General features: G+C 59.6%; 1 protein-coding gene across 4 annotated transcripts; it reads left to right on the top strand.

Moving 5' to 3' along the window:
* The first annotated feature begins 1,957 nt into the window (after positions 1–1,957).
* Positions 1,958–21,651, top strand: LOC143845256 (sphingomyelin phosphodiesterase 5-like). Of its 4 annotated transcripts, none has more exons than XM_077353516.1 (8): positions 1,958–2,086; positions 15,847–16,787; positions 17,425–17,497; positions 18,723–18,863; positions 18,954–19,043; positions 19,298–19,361; positions 19,511–19,661; positions 20,870–21,651. In XM_077353516.1, exons 2-8 carry the CDS (start codon positions 15,867–15,869, stop codon positions 20,972–20,974), a joined length of 1,545 nt encoding a protein of 514 aa, XP_077209631.1. In that variant the 5' UTR covers positions 1,958–2,086; positions 15,847–15,866; the 3' UTR covers positions 20,975–21,651. The 4 variants fall into 4 exon arrangements, with proteins under 4 accessions (XP_077209631.1, XP_077209629.1, XP_077209628.1 ...); XM_077353514.1 differs by lacking the exon at positions 1,958–2,086 and adding an exon at positions 9,687–9,825; XM_077353513.1 differs by lacking the exon at positions 1,958–2,086 and adding an exon at positions 10,107–13,716.
* The last annotated feature ends 751 nt before the right edge of the window (positions 21,652–22,402 follow it).

A 22,402-nucleotide genomic window follows, 5' to 3' on the forward strand; every position in this document is an offset into this window, starting at 1 on the left:
ATGACCCTGGAGGTCCCTTCCAGCTCTGTGATCTATGATGCATTCAAAACTGAAAAGGAATCTTAGAACCACAGAGCTGGGAGGGGGAAAAATCCTGCACGCTGGGGTGCTTGACTCAGCAGGAGCACGCCTGAAAGGCATCCTGAGATTGCGGTGGCTCCTGTCCCAGCGTGAGTCAGCAGGGTGATGTGGCCACAAAAAGCCTGGAGCGACTGTAGGCTGCATGAGCAGGAGCAGAGCAGCTCAGTCATGGGAAGTCCTCGTTCCACTGAGCAGCAAGCGTGGGCAAGCGACTTACACAGCACAGTTTTGCCCCATTTCGGCATCCAGGCTGGGACAGGTTTGCCTAGCCCAGGGGTGCCCAGCCTTCCTTTAATGCAGCTCCTCCTGTTGTGGTGACCCCAACCATAAAATGATGCCAGTGTTCTTTCACAGAAATTGAACCAAAACCGACCAATGGCATGAAGATCCATTGTTCATGATTCTATATAAATTGGGTTTTTCCCCCCGGGGTTTCTCAGTTCAGTTCTGCCTCTTGTCCCACCATGCCCATCTTGCTCTTTTCCGCTACTTCAGATAGACGAATGCACTATCTTGATCTACCCCGCAAAGCTGTTGTGTGGATGGCGCCCCCCACAGCCAAGCTGCTCGCCCTGCTGCAGCCCCTGTGAAAGTGTCATTCAACCCCCAGAGGGGTCCCGACCCCCAGGTTGAGAACGACTGGCCTAGAGCATCTATCGCCAACATCAGCCCGAAGCATCCTAAAGCATCCAAGAAAAGTGTGCATCCAACCTTTGCTTGAAGACTGCCAGTGAGGGGGAGCTCACCACCTCCTTAGGCAGCCTATTCCACTGCTAAACTACTCTGACTGTGAAAAACTTTTTCCTGATATCTAGCCTATATCGTTGTACTTGAAGTTTAAACCCATTACTGCGTGTCCTCTCCTCTGCAGCCAGCAGAAACAGCATCCTGCCCTCCTCCAAGTGACAACCTTTCAAATACTTAAAGAGGGCTATCATGTCCCCTCTCAACCTCCTTTTCTCCAGGCTGAACATCCCCAAGTCCCTCAACCTATCTTCATAGGGCTTGGTCCCTTGGCCCCAGATCATCCTCGTCGCTCTCCTCTGTACCCTTTCAATTTTATCTATGTCCTTCTTGAAGACTTTCACTCTGTGTCAAGAGACAGTGGGTTGTGGCTCAGAAGCACAAGTCCCCGTCTTCCTCCCCCCAGCAGCAGCCTCTCTTGACCTGAAGCCCAGTTGAGCCACTGTCAGCAGGGCTTCCCTGGCCCTCCTCTGGGGAAATGGAGGCTTTTCTCTGAGCAACCCCAGCCAGGGCATGGTTGCCACCCTTTAGTGCCCTGCCCCGGATGGCAGCGCTGGGGAACCCGTGCAGAGGCCAATGCTGCTGAAGCCCAGAGCCAGGCTCGAGCAGGCACAGAGACGGCCTCTGTCCTCTGTCCTCTGTCCTCTCTCTCTCTCGCAGGTGCCTCTGAAGAAAACTTCAGCAAAGCCGAGCATGAGGGAATGATCAGGGAAAGGCTCTTTGGGGAAGGAAAGCCAAAGTCACTGATACATGACGCCACTGGGCTGCTCTGACGAATGCTGCCGTCGATTCACACGTGTTTCCTCGGAACTAGGAAACGTGAGTGTGGGAACCCGCTCTGTGGCTTTCAGCACCACTGACCATGGAATCCTTCAGGCCCAGTGCTTTTGTTGAAGTCTGTTCAACCACCTTCAGGCAGTGGCTGTGCGGGACCCTCCTTTGGGCGGCTGGCATGCCCCGTTGGCATGGCCCTGCAGGTTTCCTCTCCCACCCCCCCCCCACCCCCAAGAGAGTGCGCGGTGGACGGCCAGCTCCGACTCTCCCACTAATCCTGCCTGTGCTCTGAACAGCTGCTGGGGGGCAGGACCTGGATCCCAGCCCATTGGCCAAGGCAAGGCTGAAGTGCCGGCGGGTTGGGAATCAGGCCAATCCAGGATTACGATGTCAGCATGCTGCGAGCAGAGCAGCGCTGCCCTCCAAGGAAGGGCTTCCCAGCGGAGAGGAACCGGCCTCTGCGGCGTTCAGGCCTCCTCGGTGCCATGTAAGTGCCTCTTTCCCCACACACCACTGCTTTTCCTAGAGAGGGGGGACCATGCGCTGTGGCTGGCCATGCGCTGGCCCTGCCTAGAGTGGACTGCTGCAATGGGCTCAGAGGGGGGGAGGGGGGCTGCAACACTCAGCTCCCTGCCACCAGTCCCGGACCCCGGGGGCAGTTCGCGGCTTGCTGTGCCTCCGGAGCCAAACTCCTGGGACGGTCATGGCCTCCACTCTGAACAGGGCAGGGGTCTGTGTGTACGCGTGCATGTCAAGATTCACCCAACTCTTCCTCCTCCTCCCCCTGCTCCTCCTCCTCGTGTCCCCACCCCAAGATGGCACCGCTCTTCCTAGAGCCACAGAAGCCATCTGCCCTCTCCTGCTGCACTCTGACTTTCAAGGGCCAGCCTAAAGAGGAGGCAGACCCACCCAGAGCTCCCTGGCTCTCCCCCGAGGGCTGGCCTTCCTCTGGGAGCTGGACAGCGGACTGGTTGGCAGATCCAGCCTCCTGGGTCCCTATTGAGCCCCTTTCTTCCCTGTTTGGCCACCCCTTAGCGGAGCTACATCAGCACTCCCAGGCATGATGGGAAGGGCTGGTGGAGGGCTGGAAAGACCTTCCTGCCAACTGAAGCAATCCTCTGTATGCTCTTCCCCCGCAGAGGCTGAAAGGCTAGCTGCTACAGTCAGGGCCTTCTGAGTGGGGCCCCTCATCTGAGGGCCTTGCACAGGCTTCATGGCAGCTCTGGAAGAGTTCCCCAAACGGGTGGGAGTTAATTCTATCCATCCATCCTCCCAGAGTCCAAACAGCCCTCCCGGCTACCTCCCCCTGGCCCCTCAGAGCCTGGAGCCGCCCTCCCGCCACCAGGCCCACTGGGGGGAGCCGGATGCATCCTGCCTCCTGTGATAACCACTAATGACGGGTCGCCCGGCCAAGTGGGTGCTGATTCTCCTGTTGGCCAGAAAGGCTGGGATGCTCACCCACAGTGTCCCTCACCATGTCACGAAGCTGGTTACTCAGTTGAATGCGGAACTGGCCAGGCCTGTCCCTCCAGGCCAGAGGGGCCTCTCTGTGAAAGAGCCGTCATTTCTGGCCAAGGAATGCTGGTTTGCCGCTACCACGCTGAATTCCAAGGGCTGAGTGTTCCCGTGACGGGGAGCCCAGCCCAGTCTTGTCATTCATCCATCAGTGAGCGGCAATAGTGTCATTTCTCCACTGGGGCCAGGGCCTGTGGCAACCAGCGGTCAGGTCCAACTGGTGGGGCATCTGGAAGAAGAAGAAGAAGAAGAAGAAGAAGAAGAGTTGGTTCTTTATTGCTGCTTTTACCTGAAGGAGTCTCAAAGGGGCTTCCATTCACCTTCCCTTTCCTCTCCCCACAACAGACACCCTGTGAGGTGGGTGAGGCTGAGAGAGCCCTGATTTCACTGCTCAGTCAGAACAGCTTTATCACTGCTACGGTGAGCCCAAGGCCACCCAGCTGGCAGCATATGGGGGAGTGCAGAATCGAACCCAGCTTGCCAGATTAGAAGTCTGCACCCCTTCCCACTACACCAGACTGGCCGCCCGTCTCTGCCAGGGGAGTCCTCTGTGTGGCAGAGGCCAGTCAGTGGTCTCAGCCCACAATCCACAGAACACCAGAGACCTCTTGGGGCCCAACTCCAAGGAGGAGCGGAGGCTGTGATTCCTGGTGGGGACCAGTGTCGCACATTTATTTCGCTGTTCAGCACTGGCCCTTGCCTCCCCCCTCCTTATCTCCCCACAGGCCCCTTTGCACTCAGGGAAATGGGGGGGGGCAGGCGCCCCCTCCTCTCTCCTCACTGCCCTGAACAAAGTTGGCTCCTGCTGCCCAAGTCACCCTCCTCCAAAGGGCTGTCCCTCCCCACCCCTCCTGCGAGAGGCAGACTCGGCTTGCTCAGAACCCAGCCGCGAGGGGTCCCTTGGCTCGGAGAGACCTGTGCGGACAGACTGGTGGTCCTAAGGTGGCGCTCTCGAACAGACCTGCCTTCCTGCTTGTTCCTCCCCTTCATTGCTGATCCTGATGAGAGGCAGCTGATCAGCTGCTCAGCTGTTTTGCCCTGATTGGGACAGGTGGGCAACCCTTTGAATGGGAGGCCTGCCCGGGGACAGGGTGGGCAGGGAGGGTCCAGGGGTCCCTGCTCTTTGGACCCCTGCCCTGCCAGGCAACCCCTCCACCCACGGGTCCCAACAGCCAGGCTCCAGAAGGCGCCTTGGGAAGACCGCTGGGTGAGTTGCAGAGGCGGCCAGAGGTCAAGCTGCCCTGAGCGGGACATCCCTGTCCGTTCCCCACCTGGGCCTGCCGGTTCCCCTCCCAGCGGGATGGGGCAGTTGAAGGTAGAGGGGTATGCGGGGCAGGGGGGGGGTCCCCCAGTAAGGCCCACAGGGCTTCAACTGTGCCATGGCTGGGTTCATGGCCTTTCCTTCAATAAGACTCCCATCATGCTTCTTGCATGGGTAGAAATGTCTCTCGTTTCGCCTAGTCCTGTCTTGCTTGGCTTGTCATATCATCTCATCATGTGGAGTGGGCTTGGCGTCCTGGTGTTTAAGGGTCGTGTCTGGAGGCCGGTCCCAGGCTGGAGTTTTCTGGGTTGTTTGGGGAAAGTCTGCAACAACATGGTGGCCCAAGCCTTTAAGTGGTCTTGCCTGTGGGGGAGGGGTGTTGGGAAGTGCTTTATGTAGATAAAATGTAGATAAAATTGAAAGGGTACAGAGGAGAGCGACGAAGATGAACTGGGGCCAAGGGACCAAGCCCTATGAAGATAGGTTGAGGGACTTGGGAATGTTCAGCCTGGAGAAAAGGAGGTTGAGAGGGGACATGATAGCCCTCTTTAAGTATTTGAAAGGTTGTCACTTGGAGGAGGGCAGGATGCTGTTTCTGTTGGCTGCAGAGGAGAGGACACGCAGTAATGGGTTTAAACTTCAAGTACAACGATATAGGCTAGATATCAGGAAAAAGTTTTTCTCAGTCAGAGTAGTTCAGCAGTGGAATAGGCTGCCTAAGGAGGTGGTGAGCTCCCCCTCACTGGCAGTCTTCAAGCAAAGGTTTGATACACACTTTTCTTGGATGCTTTAGGATGCTTAGGGCTGATCCTGCGTAGAGCAGGGGGTTGGACTAGATGGCCCCTTCCAACTCTATGGTTCTATGATTCTATGATTCTATGTGGGTTTGATACTGTGGTCTTATATTAATGGCTGAATGTTTCACTCAAATGTCTTCATATGTTTTACGCTGGCATTTTAAAGTGAATTGCACTCCTAATATTGCATGTGGAGGTTTGTCTGCAGAAAGGCTGCCCCATTCCGGGATCAGGAAGGAGGCTGCAAAAGTTAAAGGCAAACTGCTTGCTAGAAAACTGGGCGTTTGGCTGGTCAGGGGAAGCTGGTATTTCGCTCACTGCCTTGCCCTGCCAGGTCCCCTTCAAGGGAATCCTGAGAGCTTGCAGCCGTAATGCCCTTGTGTGCCTGTCAAGGAGGCTTCCCTGAGGCCCTGATACTCAAGTAGCCAATTGGGAATAAATCTCCAGGCCCAAACTGGAGATCCATTCTAGAGATTCCTGGAGACATCTGAATCCCCACTAATTTGTTATGGCCCTTGGCTAGGGGCTGGGCAGTTTTATTCTTGAGGTTGCCTTGAGAGTTATCTTCCATTGCTAAGGGTTTGAATGGCCTGCCTGTGTTCTGAAGCCCTGTTTATACTTTAAAGCAGGGGTAGTCAAACTGCGGCCCTCCAGATGTCCATGGACTACAATTCCCAGGAGCCCCTGCCAGCATTCACTGGCAGGGGCTCCTGGGAATTGTAGTCCATGGACATCTGGAGGGCCGCAGTTTGACTAACCCCTGCTTTAAACCACCTGCAAGATTAGCTTTGTTTGCTTTTTAAAATGCAGTACCTTAATCTGGAAAGAAAGCCTCTGTCAGGCATGACTTGGGCTTCAGCTAACTGAGTAGCCGAGTCCTGTTCAGGGTGTCAGAACCCCAAGGTTTCTGCCACAGATCAGTGCTGCGTGATGAGCCTGGCCATTTGGAAAACTTTCTTGCTTCTTGTACCGCTTGGAGAATTGGACTCTGTGCCCCAAGGCCGTTCTTGTGGTATGTTATCTCACTGCTGGCTGGTTTCCCGGCCTTGTGCCTGCCCTGGGGGATATTGTGTCTATGGATGACACGGGAAAAGAGGGCTAAGAATGGGTGGGTGGGTGACCTGTCTATTGCTCAGACTTGGCTGTGTGAGTCCTGGGAGAACTGCTCTGAATAAACTTTCAACTTTTCAACAATTTCAAATCTGTCATCCTGACACAGGGAGAGCCAGGATGTTTATGCTCATCGAAGGATGTTTTTACTAATTACGAGAAATGCTTTGGCACCACCTGTGAGGTAGGCCTGATGTATGTGCTTGTCAAATGATGCTCTGTACAGGTGTGGCAAAGTAACATATAAGCAGTCATGTTGTTTATGTTAAAATCAGCTCTGACACTGTAGCCTTCTTCTCTTTCTGCCGGCCCCGAAGACCCAGCCTGGTTCTCTGGATCTGCTTTATGGGCTTTGCAAGCAAAGTTCAGGGGAGACCTCGCAGTGGCTCTCTGTCCACCATGCTGGGTGCCAACTTCCAGGAGGTGGCTGGAGATCACTTTTGGTGCATTGGCCCAGCAACCACCATTGAAAGGAAGGATGCTACAAACAAGCAGTCCCACTGATGGGTGCAGAAGGGGGGCACAGTTTGCCTCCCCCAAGCCATTTTCCCACAGGAAAACTACCGGGGGGTGTATTTCACTGCTTTTGCTGCTCCACATGCACAGATACTCCCTGTGGAGGAGCAAAACTTACAAATTAACTCTCCCCTCCCCCTCCCCCGGCATCACAGGATTGTTTCAAAGAGAAGAGGGCTGGGGGGGTCGGGAGGCAGGAGTTCTTCCTCTTCCCACAGCACTATTAGGAGCTTGCTTGGACTCTCTCTTTCTGCAGTGTGGCTGCTGGAAAACGGAAAATGGTGACATCTAGTGAGGTCCAGAGGAAAGGGCATGGCTGCATGGCGTCCCTCCGCCCCCCTCCCCGGAGACCTTTCTCAGGCCGGAGCAGGCCACCCCAGCAGCAGCTTCTGCCCCTGACTGACCCAGGTGGCCTGCCAGGTCCCACCTTCTCTTCACTTGGCTGCAGCATCCAGGGGGCCCTGTGGAGGCCTTTGCCTGGTCCTGCCGGTCAGGGGTGCGTGTGGGAGCAGCACAGTTCCCCTTGCCAGCCAGTCTCCCTGCCAGGGGTTGGCACCCAGCTCTGTGCCAGCTCCGCTCACACTCTCCTCCTGGCATTGTTTGCTACCCAGTGGGCCAGGAAGGAGCTTCAGCACCCTGGAAAGAGCTGACCCCCTCCCCCGAGCAGCCCCGCTGGCTTCCCAAGGAAACGGACTCCACAGATCCTGGCAGCACATGATGTACAGGGAGTGTTCTTGGAAGAGAAGGGGGGTGAGTCACAGCCGCAGGTTCCGGCTCCAGCCAGCCAGGTTCTGCTGCCGTGTTTCCTGCCCAGCTTCTCTGGCCGCTCCGAGGGTAAAACCACTCCTTCCCAGCCGCCCGGTCCGTCACTGGCAATCGTGCCAAAGGTACCTGGCACTTGAGTCAGAGCAGAGCAGGATCAGAGAGGAGGTAATTGCTATTCTTGGTCAATCATCTTCTAATCTAACGGAAGGCCGCCCCTGCCGCCTCCTCCTCCTCCTCCTCCTCCTGGGTCATGCCAATCAGGCCTATGTGAGCAGCCAGGGCAACACTCCCTCCCGCCCACAGCCGCCAAGAGCTTAAGAGCTGGACTCCTCGGACAGTTCTTGGCAGGCTGCAAGAAGAAGAAGAGGAGGAGGAGGAGGAAGAGGAAGAGGAGGAGGAAGACGAAGAAGAGGAAGAAGAGGAAGAAGAAGAAAAAGAAGAAAAAGAAGAAGAGGAAGAGGAGGAGGAAGAGGAAGAAGAAGAGGAGGAGGAAGAGGAAGAAGAGGAGGAAGAGGAAGAAGAAGAAAAAGAAGAAGAGGAAGAGGAGGAAGAAGAAGAGGAGGAGGAGGAGGAGGAAGAAGAAGAGGAAGAGGAGGAGGAAGAGGAAGAAGAAGGAGGAAGAGGAAGAAGAAGAAAAAGAAGGAAGAGGAGGAAGAGGAGGAAGAAGAAGAGTTGGTTCTCATATGCTGCTGAGGAGAAAGTGGGACCCTGCAGGCAGAAAGGGCTCCCTAGATCTTGGGCTTCCAGCCGGGACCTTCTTTCCCCCAGGCTGGCGTGACTTCCACCAGAGGCTGGCCTTCCCTTTGCCTCTGTCCGGCCTTCTCTCTGGGCACACGAGGCAGCTGACCAGGATGTACAGACACAGACACAAATAAAAGCACCCAGAGCAAGGCAGTCCTTCCCCAACAAGGTGCCCTCCCCCGAAAGAGAATGGTCCTGAGGGCCTCCCTCCCTCCAGGAAGGCAGCCGGAGAGGAGTTCCTCGACACCCGCTCTGGCCAGCCAAAGGGGAGACTAGAAGTGGCCATCGCTGCCTTGGGAAAGGGCAGCCGAAGGAGAAGGAGATCTGAAGCACACAGCTGCCCAGGGGGTGCGGCTCAGAAAGTAGGAGGCAGCTCCAACTCAGTTCCTTGCGAGGGGCCCAGGAGAGTGGCCCTCTCAGGCATGCCAGGTGCCACTGCTTTGGGTCTGGATGGATTTGTGCACCAAGAAGGCACGAAGCGGAGCTAGGCGGCCTTTGTGAGATGTGGGTCCTGAGCTGGGCCCTGGAAGGAGTTCGTGCGCACTGGTGAAGCTCAAACAATCCAGAACTGCAATCTGGAACGAGAAGACCCTTGGTGGACTTCCGCAGCAGGTGCTCCCACAGTGGCAGAGGGGGCCCGGCCACTGCACCACTGTGCTAAATCTGGGGGGGGGGGGCGCTTTGCCTTTCCCTCTGAGTGAGGCCGTGTGTTTTGCTGGTGCCATGTGCCACTGGCTGCGAGGGCTGCTCGTGGGCCCAGGCTCGCTGCCTGCCTCCCCTCCGTGGCAGCCGGCCAGCCACAGTGCCTTTGTGCCCTCGGGAGGGGCCGCGTAATGCCAGGAATCACTCACCTAGGTGCACCCGCGTGAGAGCCCTTGCTCACTTAATGGCGCACCCCAGGCAAGAACCGGAGACTTTTGCGGCGGAAGGCGTGGATGACAAGAGTCACGAGAGGCCACGGTCTGTTGGGGCCCCGCCCACGCGCTTTGCCCCCGGCCGCCCGGCTGCCTGGCTGGCTGCTGCCCCCTCCCGCGCCGCCCGCCCCGGGGTCCTGCGGCCCGAGATGCCCCCTCCCCGCAGGCGTGGCGGGCGGGGAGCGCCTTTCGGCGGACGCTCCGTCGGGGCGGGCTGGCCGGAGGCTGCGGCTCACCTGGCCGTGACGGGGCGTGAGTCAGCCAGAGAGAGGCGCGCTACTTAGGGCCCGACGCGCGGCCGCCCCAGCGGGAGCAGCTCCGCCGAGCCAGCCCCGCGCCCAGGCGCCTGCCCTGCTCGCCCGCTTGCCCGCTCGCCCGCTCGGGTTCTGCCGGGGCCGGCCGCGGGGCAGGCCCGCCTCTCCCCCACCCCCGGACGCCGCCGCCCCCCCGGGCTGTGGACTTTGTGGGCTGGGCTGGGCGGGCCGGGGGAGGCGGCTGCCTGGCCCGAGGAGTGCGCGCTGAGCCGACCAGGCTGCCCAGGGCAGGGCTGCGCTCCTGGCGGCCTCCCGTTGGCGGGCCCGGGGACGGCCGCCCCAAGGGCCGGAAGGTAGGAGCGCGGCAGGAGGGGGGGGCCGCCGCGGCCCCTCCCCTCCCTCCCTCCCTCCCTCCGGGCGGCGGGCTTGGCGGGGGGGGGGGGCATCGTGCTCTGGAAGGGCGCCGAGGGGCTGGCGCCGGAGTAGGCAGCGAGGGCCCCGTGGGAAGAGCCTCTCCTCGGCGGAGAAGGGCCCGCGGGCGCCCCGAGGGAGCGCACCGCCCAACGGCACAGCGAGCCTCGCGCAGCGCCGCTGGGCTTCTGCCGAGGGGTGGGGTGTAGGGGGGGAGACTCCTGGCCGCCGACGGCGAGAGAGGGGGACGGGCTCCGACGCGCCGCCGGCCCTCCGCCCAGGGGGCTGCCGAGGAGGCATGGCGTGCCTTCAGCCTGTGTGCGGGAAGCGGCACCCGAGGGCGGCGGCCGGGCGGGCGGAGACTCGGGCAGGGGTGCAGCTGAGCGCGGAGACGCCCGAAGGAAGAGCCCCCCTCCCCCCCGGGGGCCCTGCACGAGCGGAAAGGGCGCGCGTCTGTGTGCTCCTGGGCTGCGGCGCCCACCCAAAGGGACCAGCCGGAGACGGAAGCAGGCGCGAGGACGGCGGGAAGGCCCCGACGGGGATCCAGGCCCGAGAGGGTGCCCAGGAAGCTGGACAGGGAGGAAAGCCGCGCTACGGGCCCCGGGCACCGCCAGAGGGACAGATCCGTGGGCTCCGGAGTTGGCCGAGGCTGGAAGGAGAGAACGGAGGCGGTTGCTCTTTGGTCACGTCTGAGAAGAGCAGGCTCACCGGAAGGGACAGCCAGGCTAGGAGGAGGAGAGCCAGCAGGAGAAGGGTGGATGCCCTTGAGGAATGTGGCTTCCCAGTCGGAGGCAAAGTGCTGGTTCTCCCCTTCCGAAGCCTTCCGATCTTGGGGCCCTCCTCTGGATGGAAGTGCGGCCGGCTGGTGGCGCTTCTCAGCCAGCCTCCTTCTCAAGGCGGTCTGCACAGGCCCTTCCCGGGCAGGTGAGGAGGGAGCCTCCCTTGGCCATACTTTGCAAGGCGTTCTTGGCGGCGCTCAGGATGGCCTAATCTGCATGGGTCAGGGCCCACCTGGAGTCCTGGGTGCAGTTCTGGAGGCTTCACTTCAAGAAGGACGTGGACAAAATGGAGAGGCTGATCCAGAGGTGCCGGTGGACCCAGCCGTGGGAGGAGAGGCCAAGGGAGTGGGGAATGTCCAACCTGGAGAGGAGGGAACCGAGAGGGGACAGGATGGCTGTGTGGAAGTCTGAAGGAGGGCAGGGAGCCATTCCGGTTGGCAGCAGAGGAGGGGACCTGCAGTCCTGTCTTTAAACTGGGAGGCCTGTGGGGATGGCAGGCGGCCCCCGGCCACTCGCACCTCTGCCGCCTGCCAGAGATGTGTGGAACTGAGCTGACCTTGCAGCCCTTGGAGCAGTGGGAAGGGAGGGACAGGTGGGCAGCGACTGCCAGCCACCTCCTGCCCCAGGGAAGAGCCAGTCTTGGGTGCCCTCAGCGCTACCCCTCTCCGCAGCAGTGGGACTCTCCGGGGGGGGGGGGGGCAGAGCACGCTGCCAAGCCTCCTGAGTGCATAAGGAGTGGCTCGTCCTGCTGCCACACACAAACCGAGAAGGCTCCCAGCAAGCATGTTGGGGCAGCGGGGCGGTCGGCAGAAAGCAAGCGGCTGGGCTTTGAGCTCCTCCGTGCAGCACCCACCCACCTGCTGCCGAGGAGAGGCTCTCTCCCCCTCCTCTCCTCTCCTCTCCTCTCCCGCTTCCGTCTGATGGCTGGCTGGCTGGCTGGCGGGTGAAGGAGAGGCAGGGAAACTGGAGAAGGCTCTGGCAGGCCCGGCCTCCCTCCCTTGTTAACCTTGTCCTCCGATTTTATCTTGGATATAATCGGCACTCTCTCTCTCTGCCTGTGTCTTCTGTGGCTTGATGCGTGGGCTGCGTGCTCCAGTCATCGCTTTGGCACATATTCCTTGTTCTGAGGTTGTGGCTTCAGCCCCAGTGGCAGGGCTCTGAGTGATGGGCCCACAGCCACACCTCAGGCTGTCTCTCTTGGGATCTGGTGGATTCTTGGCCCTTGAAAGTCTGCGATTGTCTGCCGGGTGCTTGCCTGTTAGGGATCTTCTCGTCGCAGTTCCTGCACTGGTGGAAGGGTCGCCTACATGGCTTTGGGGCCCATGCACCCGATGCTCTAACAAATTAAATGAAGAAAGCTGCTGGGAGGCATGTGGCTAATTCGGAAGGTGCAGCCCCCCCCCCTCCAGTTCAGTATCCACTCCCCTGCCTTTCAGCAGGTGTGTTCTGGGCCCTCCCACTCGAAAGTTGGTGTCCAGGTGCTGGATTGGGACTGCTGTGCCTGCAGAGGGGGCTGAAGGTCCCTCCAAGGCATTTCCCTAGCGCAGAAGGGCCCAGGGCTCACCGAGGGCTGTGTTTCCGTTTCATGCAGCCAACACCTGGTGGGGCACCTTAAGGACTAACATCTATTTCAGTGGAGTCAGGCGGACACCGTGTTCTGGAAGCAGAGGGACAAAGTTTGAGCCCAGAAGGGGCACCTTTAAGGCCAACTGACTGTAAGCTTTTGCATGCACAGCACTCTTTGACAGACAGTGAAATGGGAGTTAAAAGACCTCACATATAAGTCTCTCAACAGGCGTTAGTGTCCTTGGGACCAGAATCTGCTTAGGATCCCTGGCCCCAAGGAGATGAAACTGGACTCAACCAGGGCAGGGCCTTTTCCACCCTGGCCCCATCCTGGTGGAACACTCTGCCAAATGACCTTACGACAGTTCTGCAGGGCTTTAAAGGTGGCGTTGTCCTGCCAGGCCAATGGTTGAGGCTTGACAACTGATGAACCTGCCAACCTCTCTACCTGTACCTGCCATGCTGTACCCCCCGCGAGAGTTATGCTATTATGACCCCCATTTTTTCTTTCCCACAGGATAGACAAATTTCTGTAGACAATGTGGTGAAATACCCCTTCCCTTTCCTGACTATTTCAAAACAACATATTGTTGTTGTTGTTCTGAGCTTCAGAGAGAGGGGAGGGGTGATGTTAATCAATTGCACACCTCCCTTCAAAGGCTGTTTGATCTAGCCAGAAAGCAGGTATCTGGAGAGGGGGTAGACTTCTTCATAGAATCACCTAGGTAGACATAAAAAAGCTTCCTGTGGAGGGGGATGGGTTCCATGCTGGACCTGAGGATATATCTCCTGCTGACCACAGGAAGTGGGCTTTTTCACCTGCTGACCATTGAAGCAGCAGATTGCTTTGATTTGAAAAGAGGTGGGCAGCCATCTTGGACCACATGGCTGTTAGGTGAGTGTTGAATATGAATAAGAACTTGTAACCTCTTAAGAAAGGTGTCTTCTCTATATTTATCATCAGATAGGGTATGTTTTAGGGACAGAAGGATTACATTTCACCCAGTTGTTCTTGACTCTTGCTTAACTAATAGTTAAGACTCTTGCTTAACTATGTGCTTTGCTAAAGATATGCTTATGAACGTTGTTCTTTTAATAAATCCTTTATCAATTTGAACCTGGCAGTGCTTCTCTGGCCCATGTTGTGTTGCCGTGTCCCAGAAACACTAGTCCAGAGGCAGGCAGGGAGCTTGGCAAGCAGTTGGCTCCCCTGGGAGTGTCCCCCGCAGTTAACTGAAGGAGGCAGGGGTCAGGCTGCTTTTGAAAAAAACCGACGCTGGATAGAACCGACCCCACCAACTCCCACCTGGTGTCGCACCTGCCATTCCTGGGCAGGCAGTTGCAGAACACCTTCAGAGCTTCCTGGAGGCAACATCAGCCCTTGACCCTTTCCGGTCCAGCTGCAGGACTGGTCATGGGATGGAGACGGCTCTGGCCGCCCTGACAGATAACCTGTGGAGGAAACTGGATCTAGGCGGGTTGGAACTGGTGATTCTTTTAGCCGACATGGGGACGGGGGCACAGCCTTGATATAGCGGAAGTCCTTTATCCAAGGTTGGGGACAGAAGGTGGCAAGGGGGAGGAGTACCTCCCAGCGGTATACCCTAACTTGTGGGGTCCCACGGGGAGCGATTCCCTGCCGCTGCTTAGCATCTACGTGGGCCACCTCGCCCAGTTAATCCGGAGGTGCTGGTTGGGGCGTCCTCTGTCAATGGTCTGCCTCCATCTGCATCTCCGAGCGTTCTGGCCAGCTGCCTGGAGGTGGCAGCGGATTGGCTGAAGCAGGGTCAGCTGAAGTTGAATCCGGCTAAGACGGAGGTCCTCTGGCTGAGTCTGGCTGAGTTGGTGTGCTGCAGAGGAGGGGAGACAACCCCCAGCTGTTAGCAGGGTCCAGTTAACAACTTGGAGCACCATTAGGAGCCTGGTCATGACTGTGGACTCCTCCCTCTCAGAGGAAGTCCAGGGCACTAGCGCTGCCCGCGCTCACTTTCACTACCTTCAGCAGGTGTGGCAACTAGCGGCACACTTGTCAGTAACTGACCTGGGCACTGTGACCCATGAACTGGTCACCTCCAGACTAGACTACTGCAACTCACTCTATGCAGGGCTATCCTTGTATGTGATCTGGAAACTTCAACTGGTTCAAAATGCAGTAGCCCGACTCCTTATGGGTGGAGTGAGCATATCTGACCCATGCTCTCCCGGCTGTGCTGGCTCCAACTTGAGGACCGAATCAGATTCAGGGTGCTGGTCCTCACCTTGAAATCCCTAAACGGTCTGAGACTGGTGTCCCTGTGGGACTGCCGCCTCCCTTTCACCTTTCAGAGGAGCTTATGCTTAAGCTTAACCCGGATCTGCTCAGCATCCCTGAACCCGGCCTCTGCCCTGGCACTGTCCTAGCAGAAGGCTCTTCCGGAGGAAACGGGGGCCCCGCAGGCCCTAAAGCACTTAGGCAGGGTCTGGAAGACAGAGCTGTTCTGCCAGGCCGATGGGTCAGCTGGCCTCTCTGTGCAGAACTCCTCCGGGAAATACCACCCAGAGGACAGAGAGCTCCAATAGGATAACACCCCTGCCCCATCAGTGCAGAGAGGGCAGTTCCTCCTGGGGGTTTTGACATAAGCTATAACAATAATTTAAATGTTTTAATGATGTCATGTGTTTATTATATTTTAACTGCCCTGAGCCTTTGTGGAAGGGCAGCATAAGAGTGTGCTAAATTATTTTTAAATAATTTTATTTATGTGGTCTGCCCTGAGCCTGCTAACTTAAGGCAGAATAGCAGTTTATAGAGGAATAGAGGGGGGGTCCCATTACACCCCCCAACAAAGAGGTTGACCAGAGACGGTGGTCGTAGAGACCGATAACAAGCTAAGCTTATCAGCTCTGGGACGAAAACATAGCCATGGAAATACAAATGTCAAGATGAAAGATGAATGGATGAATTCCCAGTTGTGGAACCAGAGAGTAATTAGGATAAAGACCTCCCCCCCCCTCCGCCTTTCATTACTCAGCCGCAGAATTAGTGGCCAGTGCTGGTGGAGGTTGGGCTAGCAGCCGCCGGGCCAGCTGGCTGACGTCCTGCTCTCGTCCGTCCTCGTGCCACATGCCGAAAGCTGAATGTTGTGCTGGCCGGCGAGACAGACGGACGAGGGAGAAGCCGCACCCTGTCTCTCTCCGGGAGGACAGTGGCGGGACTGTGGGGGCAGGCCTGACCAGAGCCACCCACTGCTCCTCTCGTGCGCCAACTGGGTGTGGAGTTTGGCTGGGCTCAGCATGGGCCTCCACAATCTCTCGTATAGAGCCCCACCATCCTTCTCCCCGGTCCGGGGCAGAGGAGAGGGAGGCAGAAGCCCTTCTCTTGTCCTTCGGCTGTGCTGGTCAGCAGAGCATCTTGAACTGAGCCTGGGAGCAAACTGGAAGACAGTGTAGATGGAACGAGTCTGATATTGTTCCCGTGACTCCTCTGGCCACAGCAAGCTCTACTGGCTGCAGCCTCTGGACAGTCTTCAAGGGTAATCTAGTGCATGCTGCCCTACACTAGTGGGGAGCAGGACGCACAGGCCCCCAGTGTCCTCTGCTGCCCTCCAGCCCCTCACCCCTGCCCTTTCTCTCTTGCAGTGGCCAGCTTGTGAAGGACCATGGGCCTGCGTGAGTCGCCCTACGCCAGCCGCTTCCTGCGGGGCTTGGATGCTGTGTCCAGAGAACTCCTGTACCCCGGCTACTGGCTGCTGAGCCAGGTGCTGGCCCTGCAGCAGACCACGGCGGAGAAGCAGGAGCACCGGCGCCGGACATGCCCACCGCCCCACGCCCTGGAGGTGCTGGCCAAGGGCCTGTTCCTGCTGCTGCTGCTGCTCTTCTCCATGCCCGTCTCCCTCCTGGGCCTCCTGCTGTGGCTGCCCCTCCAGGGGGCACGCCGCCCTTTCGCCTACCAGCACACGCCCGCCCGGGCCTCGCCGGAGGAGTGGGTGCTGCCCGGCAAGGGAAAGACCTTCCGCTTCGTCAGTGCCAACGTTTGCCTGCTGCCGGACGGCCTGGCCAAGTTCAGCAACTTGACACGGACCCAGTGGCGGGCCGGACGCATTGCCCAAGCGCTCGTGAAGGCGGCCAGACCCGGCGTCCCACCCTGCGAGGTCAGCGCCAGAGGCGACGCCTGCAGCTTCTCGAGGGACCCGAAGCACGGGGCCACCGAATGCAGCCTGCCCCAGAGCTCCTCCGACACAGACAGTGACGCGCCCATCGAGGGGCCCCGCCGGGAAGGAAAGGCCGCCGGGCCCTGCGAGGTGACGGCCTCCTTCCCCCCCAACGTGGACTTCCTGTGCCTGCAGGAGGTGTTTGACCAGGAGGCAGCCAAGCGCCTCCTGCGTTGCCTGGGCCCCTGCTTCGAGCACATCATCTACGACGTGGGCGCCTACGGGCTGCAGGGCTGCTCGGCCTTAAAGCTGCTGAACAGCGGCCTGTTCGTGGCCAGCCGCTACCCCTTGCTGGCGGTTCAGTACCACTGCTACGCCAATAGCACGGGGGAAGACTCCTTCTCCGCCAAAGGATTGCTCTGCGTCCAGGTGAGCGGCCCGGAAACGCTTGGATACGCTGGCCATGGCCTGGCACTTCTTCCGGCAAGGGCAGTCTTGCCTCCTCTGGCCAGGAGGGCATCTCCAGGGTCTCCGGCCCGGCCTTCCTCAGCCCCCCCCCCCGGCTGCCAGGGACTGAACCAGCGGCCTCCCGCCTGCCCAGCAGAGGCCCTGCCACCGAGGCCTGCCCTCCCCAACTCCCATTGTGGGGTCCCCACGGGCCCCTTTGCTCGGTCCCGTGCTAACTGGCTCCAGTGGGTCTCACTTTCCACACAACGGGGGAAGCTCCGGTACTCCTGAGCACGGGCAGAGTATTGCCTCTTGTTCCCGAGTACCCTCATCCGGAAGCCCCCTAGAAGTCTCCTGCTTCTCCGCTTTGGCCAGGAACCTTTGGGGGTGGGGGCCTCCAGAGGGCACGTGGTTGGTGCATGCCTGCAGGGGGCGGAAGGTGGGGGCAGGGCTGGCTGCTCCTTGCATCCTCTGGCTGCTTGGGGGGGGGGGGAGGCTGGGATTCTCCTTCGAGGCTCCTGCCTGCATAGGGCTGTGCTGGCTGGCTGGAGCTGCAGGCCCTTCCCGCTTTGCGTTTGGGGCTGGCCACAGTAACTGCTTCCTGCTTTGCATGTCTCAGGTGCAGCTAGGAGCTTCCCAAGGGCAAAGGATTGTGGGATACCTGAACTGCACCCACCTGCATGCCCCAGAAAGTAAGTGGGCCCTTCCTTGGAGAAGGGAGGTGCATGATCCCAACTGGCTGGCTGCATGGCTGGGAGATGGGGGGGGGGGGCTTGGGAGGAGAGGCCTCAGTAGGATGTATGGCAGGGTTTGCATGTGTGTCCCGGCATGCACTACCCGCCACGAAGTCCCTTCAGACCCCGGTGCCCCTTAGAGGGTCTCTCCTTAGCAGCCTTGCTCCAGTCTGGCCCTTGAGGCTTCCTGGGGGGGAGTCTGTTATGCCCCCGGCTGGGCCTGCCTCTTCTCCGGCTGCCCTCTGCTTGTCCTCACCTGCCTGCCCTTCCCAGGGGCCCTTCCAGGGGCCCTTTCAGCCTCCAGGCTAGGGAGGGGTCTACGCTTGGCCTGGTCTTCTGTCTGTGGGACTCAAAAACTCAAAAGCAGCCATTTCCCCCCAAGTGAACCCTTGTCTGGGGAGCAGCTGTGATTCCAGGGAATCTCCAGGCCCCCCACCCCACCCCCTCGACCCCTCTGCCCTCCTGACTGCTCAGCAGGCAGGCCTCCTGGGAACGTGGCCTCAGGGATGCCAGAACAGCGGTGCCTGGGTTGGCCCACAGGACCACGGAAGCCAGTGCACTCTGGCCCTGGGCAAGCTCCCTGCCGGGACAAGACGGGGGTTGCCCCCCCCCGCAGCGTTAGGCCAGAGGGGGCCACTGTGGGAGTTGAAGAAGGCCCTTCCTGCGAGGTCCCGACAGGCCCCCCAGGCTGATTGCCCCACTGGAGGAAAAGGGGTGGGGTGGCTGGGCTGCTTCCCTCTGCCCTCTCTGGCTGGGCCACGGGCAGCCCCTTAAGGAGCCTTCGTTTGTCCCTCCAAGAGATTTCACTATCAGGTGCCCACAGTTAATCCTGGGCCTCTTGCACCAGAGAGTGTTTTTAAAAACGCATTTATGATTCCATCTTTCCCCGTGGTTCAAGTCAGCTCCCCCACAAGGGGGTTCCCCCGTCCAAGCCCATTTCCTCACAGGGGAACGGACCCCTAGACTTCTCTCCCCCCCCCCCCGATATGGGCAAGAGTCCCCTGGCCTTGAAGGGGGAGAGGTGGTGCCTAGGAGGGCTTGGGGTCAGGCTCGGGCTCCTCCAAGGAGGGTGGGTCACGTCGGCCGCCTGCCCGCCTCCCCCCTCCTCGCAGTGCTGGGGGTGTGTCTTTGGGGAGGGGAGGCCCAGATGCTGATGCAGCCCAATCTCCACCCACGCCCACAGCCGATGCTCGAGTGCGGTATGAGCAGCTGACCATGGCTGCCGGCTGGGCCCTGCAGTTCCAGGAGAGGCACGCTCAGCCCGGGGACACGGTGGCCTTCGACATCTTCTGTGGAGACCTCAACTTTGACAACTGCTCCCCAGGTGAGAAAGCAGGTGGAGGTGCTGCAGACTGATGGCGGGGGGCTGGGGCTGGGGCTGCCACTTTGCTCTGACCCCCACCCTTCTCCCTAGATGACAAGATGGAGCAGGCCCATGAGATCTTCAACCTGTACACGGACCCATGCCGCATCGGGCCAGGGCAGGACAAGCCATGGGCTCTTGGTGGGTGCCTCTCTCCCAAGGGTGCCCCCCCAGGCTGCCAAGGGGCAAGAGGCCCAGAGCGGAGGCCGCTGGGGAGGCTTGGGGACCCGCTGGGGAGGCTCGGGGACCTTTCCAAGGAGGGGGGTGGAGCCGGGAGGGGGGGCTGTGCAGGAGAGTGGTCGGAGCTCTCCCGCCTACTTTGCATGACAACCGGGTGTTTGCGGGGACATTGCCCTGCCGGCCCGAGGCTGAAGCGGCTCTCCTGGGCTCCACAGGGACGCTGATGAACTCTCTGGCCATCTACGATGAAGCAGTGGCAACCCCCGAGAACATGAAGAGGTGAGGAGGGGGGGGGGTCTGGCCAGGCACGAGGCTCTTCCGGGTGGGAGGGATGCTTTGCCGCTGCCCTCCTAGGCCTCGTGGCCGTCCCCATGCTGAGATGGTGGGGAGGCAGCTCTTCCTGGGCCCTGCTTGTCCTTCCCTTCCAGGACTCTGGAGCACTCAGAGGGACGGCAGAAGTACCTGGCAGGCCCCATGCGAGCGACTGTGGGCCCTGGACATTCGGCCACCCACAGCGAGGGCCGGCGCATCGACTACATTCTTTACCGGGAGCACCAGGGCCCAGCCCGGCTGAAAACGGTGTGTGGGGAGGCCGGGGGGTGCCCTGGGAGGAGCCTGGAGAGCCAGCAGACCCCTCCCCCATCCCAAAATGCCTGGGCAGGGGCTCAACCTGGGCAAGGGGAGAGGCCTAGAAGGGGGCAGGCTCCTGGGGAGCCTCACCACTCCGCCCCAGTTAGAGGAGGAGGCGGAAGATGCCTGGCATGTGGACCTTGCTCCTTGGAACCGAGATGGCCTCCCCCAGCCCTCCCCCCGCTCAGAAGAAGAGCTTCTGCCCCAATCCTTGCAGCCCCAGCCCCAGCCCCCCCCCCAGTATGAAACTAGCTGACCGCTCGAAACCACCAGCCGTGTGAGGAATGTGGGCAGAGAGCTCTGTTGCCTCTGGACAAACAAGGAGAGGAGAGATGAAAGAGCCCTGCCCCTGCCCCCCCCCCCAAGAGCCCAGCATCATCCAGCCCAGCTGGTCCCGCACCCTCTGCCACGCTGGGCATGTGGGGGAAGGGGGGAGCCCTCCTCCGTCAGCCCCCTACTCCCCCTTTAAAGCCCCCTCTGCCATTGGCCATCACTACAGCCTCTGGCAGCCAATCCCCCCTTTCGGTCACTCCATCCCAGACGTTGCCCATCAAGACCTCTGGGTGCCAGAGGAGAAAAGGATCCCCCTTCTGTCTCCCGGGTCAGTTTAATGAACCCCTCCCCCCCTTTGTCCTAAAGGCAGGCCCACATTCTCCTCAGCCTGTGTCCCCCCCACCCCCAATCACCTTGGCTTTGGGAGAGGCAGACCCCTGGGCCTGTGCAGAGGACATCTTGCAAATAAGGGAGGCTTCTCCCATTTCAGTTAGTTCGGGTTACTTGCAGCTGCAGCCCACTCTGTTGGCATCTTGGTTGCACTTTCCTTTCCAACGCCCAGCGCCCTTTCCCTCTCTGTCTGGGGTGGCCTTTTGCTCAGGTATTGCCCCCTCCCCACCCCACCCCCCAGGGCTGCTCTGGCCCCCAACATCCCGTAGAACTGGGTGCCATCTGCAGTCCCGGCTCCTCCCCCTGCGAAAGAGCAAGGCGGAGGTCTGCGTTTGGGACTGGCCCCAATCTGCAACGGCACAAGCGGTGTACAGAGCACGGGTGCTGCGGCTGTCTCCGCCCCGCCTCCCACTTGCCCCTTCCCCATAGATCTGGACTTCTGCCGCCTCGCCCGGCGATGTGGCTGAGCTGCCTCTCTCTCCCCGTTTCCCCAGGCGGTGGAAAGGGTCTCTTTCATCACTCGGCTGGCCAGCTGCTCCGACCACGTGCCTGTGGGACTGCAGCTCCTGGTGGCTCCTTCGGCACAGCCCGGAGCATGACACCCTGCCTGGGGCAGAACCAGGAAGAGCGGGATCTCCGTGGGCCAGGAAGGCCGAGGTGCCCCTGGGAACACTGCAGCCGAAGCGCCGGGCACGGGCCCCACTCTCCTCCAGGCCTTGGACAGCCTGATACTTGGCCCCAGCCCCTCGGACGGGCAGGAAGAGACGGCGGGGCCCAAACAGGGAGCCAAAAAACAGCGGCCTCTGTAGCAACCGCTGGTGTGTGTGTGGGGGGGGGGGGGGGGCGGACAGACTCTCTCGCACTTAGAGCGGCCCTTTGGGAGAGCGCCTGGCTGGCCAGGCTAGAGGGAGGACCTCCATGCAGACCGTGGGTTCTGACTGCAAGCAGAGGGGTCTTTCTGCTGTTCTCTGCCAGGGGGGGCGTGGGCATGGCCTTTGCCCAGCCAAGGCCCCTTCTCAGGGTGGCCCAACCAGGAGTGAGGGATGAGGCAGTGGGGGGGGGGGTGTGAGGGGAGGCAGCGGAGGGAAGGAAGTGTAGTTGCAGTGGCTCACTCTCACCCCAAAGCGCCCCCCATCCACGACCGACATAGCGCCTGTGCTGGAGGGAAGTTCCCTCCCCCAATGCCTCATCAATAGCTTTTAATTTCTCTATATGCAGTTTGGATTTTGTAATGATTATGCAAGTGTTTCCAGCAATAGAAAGTTATCTATAATTACCTTGCAGTTTCTTCAAATTTGTGACAACAAAAAATGAACACATTATTTGCAAATTTTAGGAAAATCCTTTGTGAAAAAATAAATTATTCTCAATGAGCCACAAGGGCCTCTAGTTCCCCTGGGAACACTCCACCCCACAGGTTTCCCTCTGCCCCCAGGACTCAGTGGGGCTTGCCCAGTTGACTTGCACCCCTGGCCACATGCCCCCCCCCCTCAGGTTCCAGAGGCAACACTGTGTTTTCCTCGGACAGCCAAACCTTCAGCTTTGCTCCTGGCTAAACCTGGCCCGTGGTGCTGGAGAGAATCGGGGGGGGGGCCTTCTGGGCCTTAAGGGGAGGGGCACGTGGGCATCCTTTTCTCGAGATACAAGAGGGCCTGTGGACTCGCACACTGTGGGCCAGTCGAGTCTGGGGTCTTGCTCTTGTCAAGGGAGACAGTGGCTGGTCTGTACGGGAACTGGAGACTGGGAGGTGCAGTCGGCCGCCCGTTCCTGGAGAACATGGCAAGACTCCAGGGGACCCTGAAGGGACGTTGGCTGGCCTCGCCGCAGTCATCGTCTTCTCTGACTTCAGACCCGCGTTCCCAGAGGCCGCTAGAAACTGAAAAGGTGCCCCTCAGAAGAACCACCAAACAGCATATGACGGTTCAACAAGCCAAGGGCAAATTCAGAATGAGCGGTCTGAGGAATTCTCCACCCAGACCGGAGGGCGCCAAGGAGAGCTGGCCTCTGCCCCCTAATTTTTAACATTG

Source organism: Paroedura picta, chromosome 9, assembly GCF_049243985.1.
Source record: "Paroedura picta isolate Pp20150507F chromosome 9, Ppicta_v3.0, whole genome shotgun sequence".
NCBI lineage: Eukaryota > Metazoa > Chordata > Lepidosauria > Squamata > Gekkonidae > Paroedura > Paroedura picta.